General features: G+C 34.1%; 1 protein-coding gene across 1 annotated transcript in view; it reads left to right on the plus strand.

Moving 5' to 3' along the window:
• The window catches only part of LOC149807912 (metalloendopeptidase OMA1, mitochondrial-like), a 68,578-nt gene extending 52,234 nt beyond the window's left edge, over nucleotides 1–16,344 (plus strand). The window contains exon 9 of the mRNA XM_089971925.1: nucleotides 5,275–16,344. Coding sequence (XP_089828051.1) covers nucleotides 5,275–5,451 — 177 coding nt within the window. The 3' untranslated portion in view covers nucleotides 5,452–16,344. The remainder of the gene's footprint in view (nucleotides 1–5,274) is intronic.
• Nucleotides 16,345–17,056: the final 712 nt, after the last annotated feature.

The raw sequence follows: 17,056 nt of genomic DNA on the forward strand, positions 1-17,056 counted from the left end.
TTCCCGGCAGACTCATTGTATTTGCCAATTCTCTGTCAGGGAAAAGATAGTTTCTCCATACAGAGTTGTCCCTCCATCCGTTGGTCTTTCATCAGATTTGTCAGCTATGTGGGTATTCGATGATTGATCTTTTTACAACAAGGTGGAATCACAAACTGTACATCTGTGTTTCACCAGAACCAGATTCAAAGGCTTGATCCTTCAATGCTCTTGTCATTTGTGAGGGTTTGTGGCCTTTTGCCTACCCACCCCCCCAGCAATCTTAGTTCCTTGGATTATGCAGAACCTGTGAGGCCTCTGGTTGCCCCTCTCTGGTGGTACAAATCCAGAAAAAAACGATCTTCTTGATTAGTTATAGATCTAGCCAGGAAGAGACTGACCAGGCTGAATTTTCTCAAACACCCTTGAACCCACGTGTTCCATCCTAAACCAGACTGCTCTCTCCTTCGCACTTAGTTCTTGTCCAGAGAGCCCTGCAGCAGAAACACTTCAACCCTTCAATCATGGGAGGAATTGCATGAGTTACAAGGCTGTCCATTTTAACGGCTTGTGAACAGAAGATGCACATTTTCAAGGACTGGCACAAAGTCAAAACATTGTCCTTTTCAGTGCCTTTGTCTCTAGATATAGCTGACTTTTTCTCTGCCTGTTTGAGGAGAAAAGGTTTGCTCCAGGTACTGTTAAGGGCACATCTTGTTTTTATGGTAGGGAGGACCTTGGTCATAACCACAGCCTCTCTGACTTGTCCAACTTTGACTTCATTAAGTGAAATCTTTCCTGTGTTCTGACTTGGCTGAATTCAAACAAATTTAAGCCTTCAGCCATGACCTTGCTGAAGTTCCTTTCATACAAAACCTGTTTCGTGATAGCGGTCACTTCGGCTTGCTGAATTGGTGAATTACATGCTGTGTAAGTTTTGATCAGATGGCTCACTGGTTCTTATGACACAAATGGGTTTTGTTGCCAGTAATTGGTTGTTATCATCATACAACCTCTCTCCTGTATTGATACAACCCAAGGGCAAACAGGACCTGGTACATTTGCTCAGACTTTATCTTATTGTGGAGCTCCAGGGCACTTCTTTCTCCCCATTAAGCCTGTGAAAGAGGACGTAACCTCTTTTATAATGGTTGAAATGGGTGGTATGCATGGCATACATATCGCTTGTGAAGCTTGTCATGAGATATGAGTAATCTCTATGAGCCTTGCCTTGAATGTCATATCTTTGTTATAGATGTCAGTTAGCATACACAGTAAACCTTTTAGAGTTTTATTTAGGAGACTAGCAACAAACTCTTGATCTGGTAGACTCAGTCGCAGAAGTGGCTACCAGACCCAGTTGACATCATCGTAACCTCCAGATGAACACTGCACTGCTTTTCTTGAATTTGTCTGGAAATTGTTTGCAGTATAGAAGATATCATTATTTCTTCTTTCCATATGTAAGGAATGTCACCTCCAGTTGTGCTGCTTGCAGTTTAGAACAGTTCATATGGGGAATTCAATGATCTCCCCTCGGAGGTTACCTGGTGTATAGGTTAGAATCTCAACATTCTGTCTGACTGTTGTTTGAAGAAGAAAGAATTTTGTTTTAGTGAATTGCTTCTCCTAGAATACCTGATCACATTAATTTAATACCCTCCCATCATCCCCGCAATGTGAGCATCCACTTCATGATGTTCCACTCAGCTTAAATTAGAGACAACCATGGACATCAAGAGGAGGTAATAAGCAAGAGTGATTGACACACACAGAGAGATATATATATATATATATATATATATATATATATATATATATATATATATATTAGGGACAGAAAAGACACATTTTTGAATTTGGGAGGTAGTTGGGTTTATATTCCTAATGTTAATGTAATCGGGATGGCGTTCTAGGAGAAAAATAATTTACCAACAGATTTGCTTTCTCTTTAAAGTAATTTCATATTCTTCATTCTCCCTTCTCCCCCAATGTATTCCCAGTCCTTTAAATTGTACCAATTGGCCTCTATTTTCATAAGCTATGCCAGGAGCTCTAACTGTGATGGAATTGACATAATAATAAAATACACATGCCCTGAATTCATAAATTTTGAATTGAAAAATTTTCCGCATTGATCCTAACTTAGGATTTTGCATTCATGATTATTTTGTGAAATTACCAACTGTTCACAGAAAGTATTGGAAAGACTAAAGACTAACTTAATATAAAGCTGTATTTTGGACAACAGACATTAAAAAACATGGAAAAGATCATTTCATGGCAATTCAATGGAAATCTTCATTTTCACACTTTGAGAACATATTTTTGGTGTAATTTGAGACAGACATTAAGGAGATGGGGAGGTGGCAAAAACAAGTTATTTCCTGTAATTTTGTAACTGGTCTGTAGATTTCAGAATTGATCCTCTACCATTCCAATTTACATTCATGATAACTGATTTATTGTTCTACCCACTACAAAATATCCTATTGAATTTTTTTTTTATTAAAAGGTTTGTTCCAAACCAGGTGGTGAATACCCAGTTCATTAAAATCTTATCCATAGTTTTGAAATTGGCCATAAATATATATGAGAAACCCCATACAATTGACAAAATGGTTTTTAATGGAAGTAATCAGTAAGAGATTTCAAAGCTGTTTCTTTAAAGGTACAGTCAAACCCGGTTATCTCGATTACGTCGGGGGTGTAAAAAAATCGTCGACATAACCGGGTCCCGAGATATCCGGGTTCATAAAAACCGGTAATTTTAAAAATGTCCTTGAGCATTACTCCTGTCTCTTGCTGGTGTTTACTGGAATCCCCTCCCACTGCATGTTACAATAAAATAAACAAAACGCTTAATTGATAATAAAATGAAATGAACTAACCTGGTGTTGTTATCATTTATTCCTTTTTTATCATCATAAGTAATTTATTAAAGAAAAAATATATCTATGAACTCCTTATATCACATGTAGCGTATGCATCCATTACTGTAGTGTGCATCACTTATGTCAGATAACACACGACACATTTTTATAATTGATGTGAATATTGAAAAACAAATCATGTTTGGTTGTACTCAGAGGTTTGAATATGTTAGCAGATTGAAAAATGGATCAAAGAAAATCACAAACGAGAGAGTGAGAGAGAAACATTCACCGATTGCTTTCAGGCACCCGCCATTCACGCATAACGCGGTGTTAGGTGCAAAATAACCAAGATTGTATTATATCCAGGTTAATATATGACAGTATCTCGCAGATAAAGATCAATAAATGTTTTTGAAAATACATGTACATGTACATGTACATGTACATTGACTGTGAGTGCAAATGACACTCCTTTTGCTAGCATGGGTTACAAAGAGTATTTATTAAAGCAAGTTAATGTTGAGTAGACTACTTACCCCGCAGGCATCAGTGCGAGTTTGTATCAATTATGATTCCAGTCAAATAGCTGGATGACAGGTGATATCTTTACCAGCTGGTTACGCAAGTTAGATCGCCACTTACAGTTTGAAAAACGAAAGATCGCATTGATAATAGACAACTGCCGTGCTCACCCACGTGTAGAAGGGTTACAAGCAATCACAGTGTATTTTCTTCCTCCCAATGCTACCAGTAAGCTTCAGCCACTCGACCAAGGAATAATTCAGGCTTTTAAAATCCATTATCGGAAAGCTTTAGTTTGCAATTATTTGCTTGCAGTTGAGGAAAAGTGATCCTATAAACCAACTCTGCTAGACGCCATCATGTATGCCCGTGCAGCTTGGAACAGTGTATCGCCGAAAACCATTCAAAACTGCTGGTTCCATTGTATTTTTCCGGAAATTTCTGATGAAGAATTTCACCAGCAGTGTTTAATTGCACAAGAAATTAAAGAGCCTCAATCAGAAATAGGTCTTGAAGCGATGGCTGATGAGATTGCGGACTCCATAGGCATTGCTCGGGATGAATTTTCTAATTATGTTCACGTGGATGATGATGCCAATGCCTATGGTGAACTTACTGATGAGGAAATAATCCAATCGGTGACAACGAAGCAGATACAATCATGCAAGCAAGATGATGATGATGATGATGATGATGAGCCTATCACTATCCCAAGCTACAGTGAAATGGCTGAATGCATTAAAAAAATGAAATTGTTTGTGGCAAGTGTCGACGGTGCCGAGCATATGTATGAAAACATAAGTGCTTTTGAATCGTTCTTGTACAATTTCTGTGAGATTGACGTTAAAAAGTTGCATTTCGTCGAATTAAGCGGGTCCACATGTTACTTCGGACCGAAACTTATGCCCGACATAACCGGGTTATCGACTTAACAGAGGTCGAGATAAGCGGGTAAAAAATAGCATAACAAAGAAGAATTTTTTCGGGACCAGACCAAAACGCTCGACATAAGCGGGTTGTCGAGATAACCAAGGTCGAGATAAGTGGGTTTGACTGTAATATGACTTTATATAAATGTTGAAGTGTGATATGCCTTTAACATTAATTGTATTTAGTTGCAGTAGTAATGGCATTTACCATTGGTATGTCTGGCAGACTATTCACGTTTATTGTCTCATCTACACCATTTAAAACTTAGTTAAAGCACTTGTCCATCAGCCTGATGTCTTTACATATGCTGTTGCTTGTAATCAGTACAGGTCAAGAACAGTTTAACATATTCTAATGCAGTTTATTATGAACATTGACTTATATGTGTATTTTATGGGTTGAGTCTTACCTGCTCTATTTTGAATAAAGTTATGGCCTATGTCAGTCAGCTTCATGTCTCTGCATGAGATGTTACTTTGTATTGAAGAAACTGGATTTCATATATTCATTCCATGTATTCATTCCATTTATTCATTTCATGTATTCCTTCCATGTATTCGTTCCATGTATTCATTCCATGTATTCATCATTTAGAGGAGTTGCAACCCCACAGTATCACAATATGGCTTGTTTTTCTGCAGATTTTGAATAATCGTTTGTTGCAGAGCATTTTTTACAATCGCATTTGCCATTGAAACCATAATTACTGTAGATGTTCTGATTATTGGGGATATATTGTATTTACTGGCATGTAATGTGCATCCATTTAAAAACAGTATAGACCCAAATCTGCAGATTGAATGTTTGCTGGAAATTTTGAGCAGGACAAGCAGCCAGTATAGACCCTGGTCTTCTAGTGCATTATGCAGTGGCAGATCTGGATCTGTTTTGCAGTTGGTTACATTTTATTGAGAAGAAAATATTTTGCACAGGTTTGTTTAGTAAATGTTACACCCTTTTTTCACAGTTATTGGAGGTGATGAAGGACTGCAAATGCCCTCCACTGAGTAAACAAGACCCAAGAGAGGAAGTTGCTCAGGTGCAGGAAATTGTGACAGATACCATAACAGCCATGAAGGCAAGACAGAACTTGAGCAGTGTGAAAACTATGTCTCTTCCTCAACCAAAGAAGCAATCAATTTAACTGTAATACAAATCAGTATTTGTTGTGTTTGCAATGAATATATCTGTGACCAATACATGGGTATCATGTTATTGTAAAACCTTTCATAGAGGACACCTGTATAGAACACATGCATACACATATACAAATGCACAAAATACTCTAGAAAAGGATGAAACTTTTTATACAGTGAAACTTCCCCAAAGTAGCCATCACTAACCTTGCTTCCTCTGCACACTGGCTACATATTTTGGAGCTAATATTACTGCTTTAATACTAAGCAAACCTTTGTATATGGTCCACCTCTATACAGCATCTGAGTTTTTTTTAGTCCAAACAGATTCATGTTTAGGAGAGTTTTCTGATAGGAGGTCTCACTTGTCTAATGTGGACATAGGGTACATATTTTGTTGCATGTGCTCATTGTCATACATTTTAAAGGATGTCATCTTTTAATATCAAAAGGTAAATGTGAACTTTTGATTTTATTATCCACCTGCCTCAGTAAAATGATGTCCATCTGTCTCTCAGTCTGATCGTCCATCATAGACTCGTTTCTACAGTATATTTTTAATTTGTTTTGGTATCTTTTGCTCAAACCTCAGATGTGCTTTACTCATAGGGAATAGGCAGAAGTTAGATTTGGAGCTCTCAAGTCCATGGTCAAGTCACTTTAGCAGATAATGTGATTTTCCTATCCATATGACAGGTTGAGTTTCCTTGGCTTAGTTTCATCAAACTTAATTGCACACAGACAAGCTGCATGAAGCTGAGGTGAAAGGTCAAGGTCATTGGAAATGACATTGTAATGTGTATGGTTTTCCTCAATAAAGATTTGAAGATCCAGTTTTCATCTTAGGTAGTCTGCACTTTGGCAGTGGCATCTAATCTACATATTGGTTCTTGGGAATGGGAATGTGGACAGATCTTGAAGATGGTTGAGATCCCCCCACTTTTACTGTATATACATTAAGTTGATGTGAAATATAAAAAACTAACATTCATGCTACAATGGCCTTGGAAGCATGGCATTTAAATAGGGGATGGGATGAGTGTTTTCTGTTTTGGTCTTAACTTTGAAATCATTGAGAACCCAGCCCTCTAAATACATATGTAATATTCGGCATGAAAAGAAAATAGATATGTACATGTTAGATTGGTTCCTCATTCATGATTCGTAAAATTGAAGTGTTGCCCTTGGGTTTTAACTTGGAAACTCTTCAAAATTCATTTCAAAAACAGCATAAATTCATGCATGAAGAATGTAAATAGTCAGAAACGCATAAGCAGCCTACATCTGATCCATGGCCTGTCCTTACAATCAGGGACTTGACCAAGGGTCCCAAAGGATGGGATCTAAATGGGCAAGATCTTTGTTTTATGAACACAGGATTCTTGTTTTAAAGAAAATGTGTGACCAGAGAATAAATGTTATTATTTATGTACTGAGAATAATCAGTTGTATTATTTGTGAGCCTTGGTGAGTAAAGATAATAGTGATTGAGTGATGTTCGTCAATTTCACTGCTCATACTGTTCATAACAAGGTTACCTGCTTTTTTTAGTAAAGCTACAAAGTTGTTTTGTGAATTGATTGAAATATTTGTGAATCCTTTGGACATTTTATGCTTTTGTCTTGCACAGCATATGGACATCACTGTGATTCTAAAAAATGTTGTGTCAAACAAATGGAGATGGATTTTAAAACTTTAAATTTAATGATTCAGAGTCATTCCAACAAATAGTTAAATTGAATTTGTACAAAACCTGTCATAATGAGGACACTGTAAATGACAAAATGCCATGTCTGCTGACTGTATTTTGCATTAAGGACACTGTAAATGACAAAATGCCATGTCTGCTGACTATACTTTTTATTAAGGACACTGTTAAAGATAAAATGCCATGTCTACTGACTGTACTTTGTATTAAGGACACTGTAAAAGATAAAATGCCATGTTTGCTGAATGTACTTTGTATTAAGGATATTGTAAATGACAAAATACCACATCTACTGACTCCATTTTATAGACACTGTAAATGACAAAATGCTATGTCTGCTGACCATAGCTTATAGACACTGTAAAAGATAAAATGCCATGTCTGCTGACTGTATTTTGTATTAAGGATATTGTAAATGACAAAATGCCATGTCTACTGACTGTATTTTATAGACATTATTTATTGTAACCATGACCTGTTGTTCCTTGCTCAGTGCTTGAAGAATCCCTTGTCTGACAGTCCAGAAGTTTGAAATAATGTTAAGTTCATCTATACTTGCCCATAATATTATACTGTATATTCTTCTTTATAAGTTGGTTCCAACTGCGAACAAATAGATCCATAACTGCCATAGCATAATGTGTCCGGATATAAGGGTCTATGTTATTTGTTCTTAATAATACTAACGAGCTTCAAATGGCCATATTTGCTGACTCGATGTGATGGCAGGTCCTTGTCTATGCAGGTTGCAATCAAATCTGACATATAAGTGAGCATATATGGTATAAAGAATGTGAAGGAAATGTTCTAGGTGTTAGACAAGTTCATAAAAGTTTTATTTCAGGCAAGTAAAACATTTAGAATGATTTTTCAAGCATTGCTTCTCCATTGCTATCATACATTTTTGGAAATATGACATATTCTTTGTTTGGGATGAATGGTTTATAAAAGTCCGTATTCTTGTTGGGATGAATGGTTTATAAGTCCATATTCCTTGTTGGGATGAATGGTTTATAAAAGTTCATATTCCTTGATGGGATGAATGGTTTATAAGACCATATTCCTTATTTGGAATGAATGGTTTATAAGTCCATATTCCTTGTTGAATGGTTTATATGCCAAGATTCTTTGTGATTATTTTGGAATGAATGGTTTATAAGTCCATATTCCTTATTTGGGATGAATGGTTTATAAGACCATAATTCTTATTTGGGATGAATGGTTTTTAAGTCCATACTCCTTGTTTGGGATGAATGGTTTACAAGTCCGTACTCCTTGTTTGGGATGAATGGTTTATAAGTCAAGATTCCTATTATTTTGGGATAATATTAATTGACTTGGGAAGAATGGTTTCCAAATCAAGATTCCCCTTGATTATTTTGGGATGAATGTTTTATACGTCAAGTTTACATGGATAGTTGTCATTGCAAGCCTGATGATTAATATTCTTGCTGTTAGACTTTTTATGTAAACATTATTTTTGCATAAAATTCAAGAAAATGTTCAACTGTTCTTTGATAGAATTTATTAATACATGATCACACAGAATCATGAAGAAAAGATCATATTTTATAAATAAATGCAAAGCTGCAGTATGAGCTTTTGTTGAATGCCATGTCTTTAGTGATGTATGAGTACCAATTTTGTCTGTTGTTATAGGCCTTAAATATAATGTACAAATGTTGTGTTTTACAAATTATGTTGCAACTCTATTTTATTAGAGTTGAATTTAATGAGGTTTTTTGTTTAACTAAATAGCTGTTTTCAATTCTTTTACATCTGGTTAATATAGTGAAATATTTTAAATTATTTTGTGTAGTGTATTCTCAAGTAATATGCATTTGATAATTTTGAAGTTTTTTTCATGAATAAAGGAAGATAGGTTAAACCTTCAGTTTGTGTTATCAATGTCAAATCATGCTATTAGTGATTTGCATTACATAAAATGAAATTTATTTACAGTTATTGCTCTGACAGAAACCTAAAAAGATTTGTACATTGAACTTTTGTCCCCAGTTGACTAGGTGATAGGACATTGAAGTACTTTGACCAAGTATATTTTCCATATGATTTCAGTCGAATATTGTGTGGAATATTATCCTAACAAATCCAGATAAACACTTAGATTGTGAGATTTTGTTTATGTTCTTTGGAGTTGCATCTGTTATTGACTTTTATTTTTGGAATATACATTTTAGGGGTTTTGAACAGTCCATCATCCACATTTTGTGTTGAGTTTTATCCATATTTTTATGTTTATCATGTTAAAATAATGAGGTGTGCCGATTTGGTTCATACTGTCATTATGGCATTGGATCATCTTTACAGCCTAATCTATTGATTTCAACCACATTTTTTTATGAAAGACTCGTACACATTTATAACAGTTTAAGGTTTTGACCCAATGTTGACTTAAACTGAACATTCGACTTTTTTCTTGCTCCTGATATTTTTGACCTAACATGATAAGGGTAGGACACATAGTATTACTCTAGTCTGTATGTCTGAGTGACTATCACATCTTGGGTAAAACATTGTTTCCAATAAATATCTCACCTGAGATGGTGGTTCATAAAATCAATATCTCATTTCTCATAAGCAAATCCAATGAAGCCTAATTATGCATGAATTTCATAGTGATATTCAAAGGTAATTGAGATTGGCTATTTTGTCCTGATTTGTGCAGAGGGGTAAAACTTTGACTTCTTTTGGGGGAGTGGGTGGGGTAATGATTTCAGCCTTTGAACAAAAGTACCAGACTTTTCACCAACATTGACCTGTTTGGGTTCTGTTTTAACTGAACTTATTTTGTTTAGCTTTACTGAAGGAAGACTACAATACAGGTGCAAGATTCAACACAGAACCAGCATTTGTTTACTCTGAAAATTTGCATCTCTAAATGTCTGCTTTTTTGTGATAAAACAATACCTCAATTACATAATATCATTTTAAACCTAAATCTTGGAACCTCAGCTAGTGACATGATTGCTCCTGGAAGAAGTTTACTATGTCAAGTCATCCCTTTGGTTGAATGCAGTAATAGATTTGCTAAAATATTTGTATCAAGTGTCTAAAAATGCATATTTTTGCCAAAAAATTTTGCATATTTGATTTTGAAATGCTGAAATGTAAACAAATATTTATGAATATCATGACTTTGAATGCAGTTATGCCATGTTTAAATTATTTGCTGTGAAAGAAGTTAAGGCATCACCCTGAAATGGGGTAGATGAAAACAGTCCATCATTTCTCCTCAGTAAATCCAGGTTTTGCATGATTGTCATGTCGATAGTTGGGTAGATGTCTTGTGGAAGTAATTTGTGAATGGATATTTTATTGTAACTTGTAGAGAGAGGTAAATATTGGACTTTCTTGTTTTTTGCTTTATGGTCAATCATATCTGGCAATTCTAAAGAACAATAGTTGTCAGCCTTATCATACTTTATCAAACTTTTCACAAAGTATAAGCTTTTTGGTGCCTCTAATATTCAGACACAAGATCCAAGATCCAAATCATAACACCTTTCTTCTGGAAAAAAAAATAGATCTTGATAATTTTGCATTTATAGTTGAAATTTTGTAAAATATGTAGAGAATATACATTATTTGATATCACTTTAATGCTTAATCTTTCCTCTTTATGCAAGGACATTACATATGGGTCTGTGTTAAACATTAATGATATCACCAATGCTGAAAAAAGGCTACCACTTCTTGCCTCTCAAGTGGTCACTAGGGCAGAATGTGGTAATTTTTTGCACATAAGTCATTGTTGGAAATGTTTTGGGACCTCCATGTTCTGTGTACACATTCTAGTTTTGTTTTGTTCAGTGTACACATTCTGGTTTTGTTCAGTGTACACCTTCTAGTTTTGTTCAGTGTGCACATTCTAGTTTTGTTCAGTGTACACATTCTAGCTTTATTCAGTGTACACATTCTAGCTTTGTTCAGTGTACACATTCTAGCTTTGTTCAGTGTACACATTCTAGTTTTGTTCATTGTACACATTCTAACACATTCTAGTTTTGTTCAGTGTACACATTCTAGTTTTGTTCAGCATCTGACAGGTATCATGTGAAGCATTAATCTCATAAATAGGGAGTTTGATAAACATATTTTCAGTTACAGCTAAGGATTATAATGGCATGTGAATATACTAAATAGTTTGCAATTGTATGCAACACAAATTGGCTATACATGATCCTGAATTAGTTTGTAAATCAAAAGATTATCCCATTTTGTTTACAGTCATGGCCCTTTTATCAAATTTGATTATGCTTAATTGTTCTTTCTTTGAAACTCTAGAGCTTCAAAATCTCCAATGACAACTGATTTTTAAAAGAATTTTTGACAGAAAAAATGCTCTTAATAGATTATCAGTTTGCTATTTTCAGAAATTATAAAATAAGAACTTAATAACTAGCCTAGCAGGACAAGAATGTTACTCTAACAGTATTAATGTGTTGTCGAGGTTACTATATGTATCTGGCAGAACCCGTATCATACATACTTGACCAGTTTTTAAATAATGTCATACATGTTTTTAGTGAAATACAGGAGTGGTACAATGCATGAGACTTGCAGACAGAGCCCTTATTGTGCATACTGGACCAGTTTGTAATGGAGTCCTATTTTAATTGCCAAATCAGAGTTGAAAATGGTCATTATCCTACATTGTCAAGTGCTTTGTATAAGAAAATGAAGTTTGTTCATCTTTGTACCTTACTGCAAATATGATCTTTAATTATGTAATTTATTGGAAACATTTGACAAATGTACTGCTCTTTACAATTTAATGTTGGTTATTGTTAGAGTACATAGTATATGCATTGGGTATGTTTAGTCAGTGTTTTGATCACACGGGTTTAGTTAGCTCACCTGGCCGTGTGGCCAAGTATGCTAATTGCCTTTGCCCATCCTCCATCATCCATTGTCCATTCACAATTGCTTTTTCAACTTCTAAAAAAGTGCTTATCAACATTTTACCAAAATTGAAATAAAGTTTCCCAACATGAAGCTCATTCAAATTTAATTTTGATTTGCCATCTAGTAGATCGACTGTTAAAGATTTATAGCAAAAATCTTTAATGTCATCTGAAAAACTGCTTATCTTAATTTGAACAAATTTGACGAAAGCATCCTGGTATTAACATCTTTAAAATTTATTTGAATAATGACAATCTGCCATTCACTATGGCTGCTACTATTAAAGGGAGAAATGTCTTTAATTGACTTCTTCTCAAACGATGTTCAGCAAAAATTGTGATTAAAAAATTTGACAGAAAGCACCCTGACAAGAAAGGCTTTTAGATTTTTGTTCATTGATGCCAGCTCACCATCAAATATGACGAGCATTACTGTAAAAAAAGAAAAATCTTTGAACAACTAAACAAAATTCCACATTTGACTGAAATCATCCTGATATGGAGTAATTTCAGATTTGTTTAAATAATATTGATCCACTGTTGATATGACCACCATTACCAAAAGCAGAAAAACCTATAAACAACTTCTTTTCAAAGACCATTCATTGGAATTTTACCAGATTTAACCAAAAGTATCCTGGCATGAAAATCTTTGAAAAATGAAAAAGATTTGCACACATGATGCCAATCAACAGTCAGATATGGCAAGCATGACTAGATATAGAAAAAACATGAATTTTTCTTTTAAAAAAAATGCAAAACAGAATTTGACCAAATTTGATTGAAAACATCCAAGCCTAAAGCACTTTAAAAAAATTAACTGAAGAAAAACCCAATGATCCTTTGATCCTGAAACCCTTACACATTTAATTACCTATAACCATTAAAAACAAATCCTGATATATATATATATATATATATGGACAGTTTGGGAAAGAAGATAATCACAACAGCTTTAACATTCACTGTAGCAACTTTGTGCACAAAGATATTCTTTTTCCATCACTGTTTTAGTAAATGTGTGATTTGCAAGTCATCTACCCAGATGAATTTGTTTTTCTTGTCACATCACTGTTTTGTACAATATCAGAGATTGAATGTAATATAGGATTAAATGATCATGGTTGGGTATTTATTGATGTGTAAATTTTACCTAATCACTCACAAAGTAAATAAACGGACTTTATTTACTTTGTGAGTGATTAGGTAAAATTTACACATCGATAAATACCCAACCATGATCATTTAATCCTTATAATTCCAATTTACTTCCTTTCTAACATCAGATCAGCAGATTTAACCAACAAAACATTCACTTTTATGTACATCAAAGTTTTCTTTCATTAGCCTCTTAACTGCAATAGAATACATAGCCCTATCTTCGCTAGCCTAGATTCATCGATTCTTTATACAGTGATACAGGGTAGAATATCATTGTGGGTCATTCCAGTGATATACTGTTATGATCAATATTTTAATATTTAAAAAATGGTTGTTGCGGTTAAACTTGGAATATTCCTTTTTTTTTGAAATTACGTTTGTGTATGACGTGTTGTTATAGCAACATCATTGTTACTTTCTACGCATTTCGATCTTTCAAAAGCAAAATCGTGTCCATTTTTAGTGACATCCCTTGGTTCACATATGACCCTGACCTTTAATAACCACTGCTGTAACATGTTGTCGAGGTGAAATGCAATAATTTCAGAAGATTGGCTTCTAAAGCCAGCCATATGCCGTCTTCGGCAAAAGGGTTGAGTGTTGGAGTGCAGGAAGGCCTGTGCAATTACATTGTTTTAACTTCTAATTGTCAATTTTAAGCTGTGGCTTGTCATTTTTTATCGGAAATCACAGGAATGGGTGGGTGGGAGCTTATTATTATTAAGGTGTAAGGTGTTGATACAGATAAAACTTCACATCAAATGATTTGGTAACAGGGAATCAAAAGTAGTCAGCAGAATTTATCGCTGTGTAAAAAATTCCAGATCAGTATTATGTGACCGTTTACATCCAATCAAAGCATAGAAGATCCAGTCAATTTATAATAATTGGAATTATTGTGTAATGAATACACTTTTTGTACTGATATTGCCTAATAGTGGTATTCCAAGCTGTGTTGTATTGCTGTGTATTCATGCACTGAAGCTTCCATGTATAGATAGTGTAAGGAAAGTTTACTTTTTAGTTGGAAGGTGATAGTTTACAGGAATTTGCTGGCAATATTTTAGATATATTTATCGGCAACATTCCTCACTATAATAATAATGATAAAAATCGAATGTTTGTTATCTAGACACCAATTATTCCAGTTGTTTACTCATATGGACTCCTACCATTAAGGATGATTGCTTATGATTGAAAAATTTATATATTTACATATGTTCCACTCTATAATTTTCGGAGCACCATATACAGTGGTCAAGGCACATGGCAAAGTTGTTTAATCTAATTGAAACATACACAATGCAGAGAAAGTTAACATACATTTCTTTGTGCTTGGAAAATGTACTTGACATTGTGTTATGTATAATTTGCATTTTTTATTAGTTTTTTTATATAAAAATAAATATTTTGTTATATGGTATTGTAATTTAACATTATATGTTGGACTTAACCTTGTCCAAAATCAAGTTTATTTTCTATTTATTTCCACTAGGTAATAGGCTTTTTTAGAAAATGCTAATTGTGACATGAGGTCAAGTAGAGGACTATATAATCTTGTCACTGGAAAAATTATTCATTCGTGCTTTAAGATCTAGCAGACTCAATTTGTATTATTGTTGTGTCCGAAACTTCATTTGGGCTGGAATTTATTTCATCAGATTATTCAAGTGTTTCTTCATTGGAAATACAGATTGCTCATAACAAAAAAGACTCTTGGATAGAGACATTCACTGGGATTTATAGTGAATTCAAACTTGGAATTATATTACTGTGTTTCAACAAAAGACTGTTGGCACATCAACACTTTATGAACCATCGCAGGCACATTAACACTTTATGAGCCATCACATGCACATCAACACTTTCAGCATTGGACTTAATTTGGAATTTGGCTTTCTGTTAAAGTTTATTCAGAACTTTTATTATTAGGACTTGTATTTGTTATTCTAGGATTAACTTTCTATGCAGTAAGTTCTTTTTTTAATTTCACTTATTATTCCTTGGGAATAAATGATTTGTTGAATTTTACACAGCTTGTTGCATTTCACTTTTTTCAGTTATTTTTTTTAAGAGCATAGACTTATAACCCTTGAAATAGCATAAAGTACATTAGCTTTACATGTCTCTGAAATACAGAAATTAAATTTGTCAACATAGACATTACTATTTTCTGAAAGTGCACTTATGAAAATTTAAATTATTGAATAAAAGCTTGTAAATGTTTAATATACTGGCTTTATTTGTTTATTTTCATAATTGCACTTCTGAAGTTCTGAAGAGAAAAATAGCCACACAGAACTAGCAGTCTTTTATTTGATATACATCACAATTAAAGAAAATTATAGGTTCCCGTAGGATATCCACACACCTTATTTTATAACCCAGCGCAAAAATGTGAAACTCGGGAGTGAAACTATATGTAAGGGTACTAGTAGGATATGTTCACTTCTCCAGCAATCCAAAATCATAAAAAATTTTATTGGCTGGTGTGCGTTTTCTTGCATTAACTGAACATCCATCTCATTGCCTGCAGAGTATGAGATAAAGTACCCTTTCACTGATTATCGATAAAATAATAGCTGTCCAAGTATTTACCAAAATAACCAAATTTACACAGGTTGAAGAGCTGGGCTGTTCCATTTAAACATACATGGTACTCATGGAAGGCATATAGGTATATTTTACTGGAACAGGACTTGTAGAATCTGCTTATTAAATGTACAAAGAAAAAGTGAGTAATTTTTGTCATATCTCTGCTGGTCTATATCTGGTGGTGACAATTTGTTAACGTTTTCATTATAGTTTTTAATTTGTATATATTTCCTAAACTACTTGTTAGATTTTTATTACACCTGACATTAATGATTTTGGAGCTATGTTGACTTCTTTGATGTGCTCACTCACCACTTTGACCTTGCAGTCCAGATCTAGGTTGGAAGGTTTGCACTAAGGTTTTGATTAAAGCTTTCTTAAAACCATTGGTGGATTCTTGTTACACTTGGGACATTTAATCATGAGGCTAAAATAATTCATCACTGGTTCACACACTCTTCTTATTGACCTTGGAATTAAGGAAACATAAAAAAGTGCATTAAGTTCTTTCATTTGCTTTTATTTTCTAAACCACTTGGAATTATAAAGCTAAGACCATTCATTCTGCAACTTGCACACTTGCCCCATTGATACTGTAGTCAGTCCTATACAAATTTACATTAAGGCTTTTGATAATTATTTTTATTTGCTAACATTTTCTTTGATTTTGTTCTTAACCTGGATTGATTATACGGCAAAGTGTTATTCAGCAACACACTTGCTTGCCCCTCAAACCGTGAAAGATTTTAACCCCTTCAAGTTAATGGATTTGTTTAAACCTCAGTTGAACTCCCCATTCATTTTTACATTTTGCAAACTTTACCTTTAGTGCTGAGGTGCTGTAAAATGTTACTATACATACATACGTACATACTTACGTACATACATACATACATACACATACATAGAGACAGATACAGACAGACAGACATACATACATACATACATACATACATACATACATCAGACTTGAATGAATCAATATGAAGCTAAAAAATTCATTATAAGTGCTAAATTCCTAGAACTCTCATCTCAGTTGATTGCACCTTCACTTATGTATATCTTCTATCTAAGTATTTCCACTGGGTATTTTTTCAAACAGGCTAATACTGGCAAAAGTAACTCCAATGCATAATATGGGAGCACTTTCTGATATGAATAGCTATAGACCTATATCAGTTTTATCATCATTTTCAAAGATATTAGAAAGACATATTTGTAATG

Source organism: Sinohyriopsis cumingii, chromosome 1 (genome assembly GCF_028554795.1).
Source record: "Sinohyriopsis cumingii isolate HCF-2022 chromosome 1, ASM2855479v2, whole genome shotgun sequence".
NCBI classification, from domain to species: Eukaryota; Metazoa; Mollusca; class Bivalvia; order Unionida; family Unionidae; genus Sinohyriopsis; species Sinohyriopsis cumingii.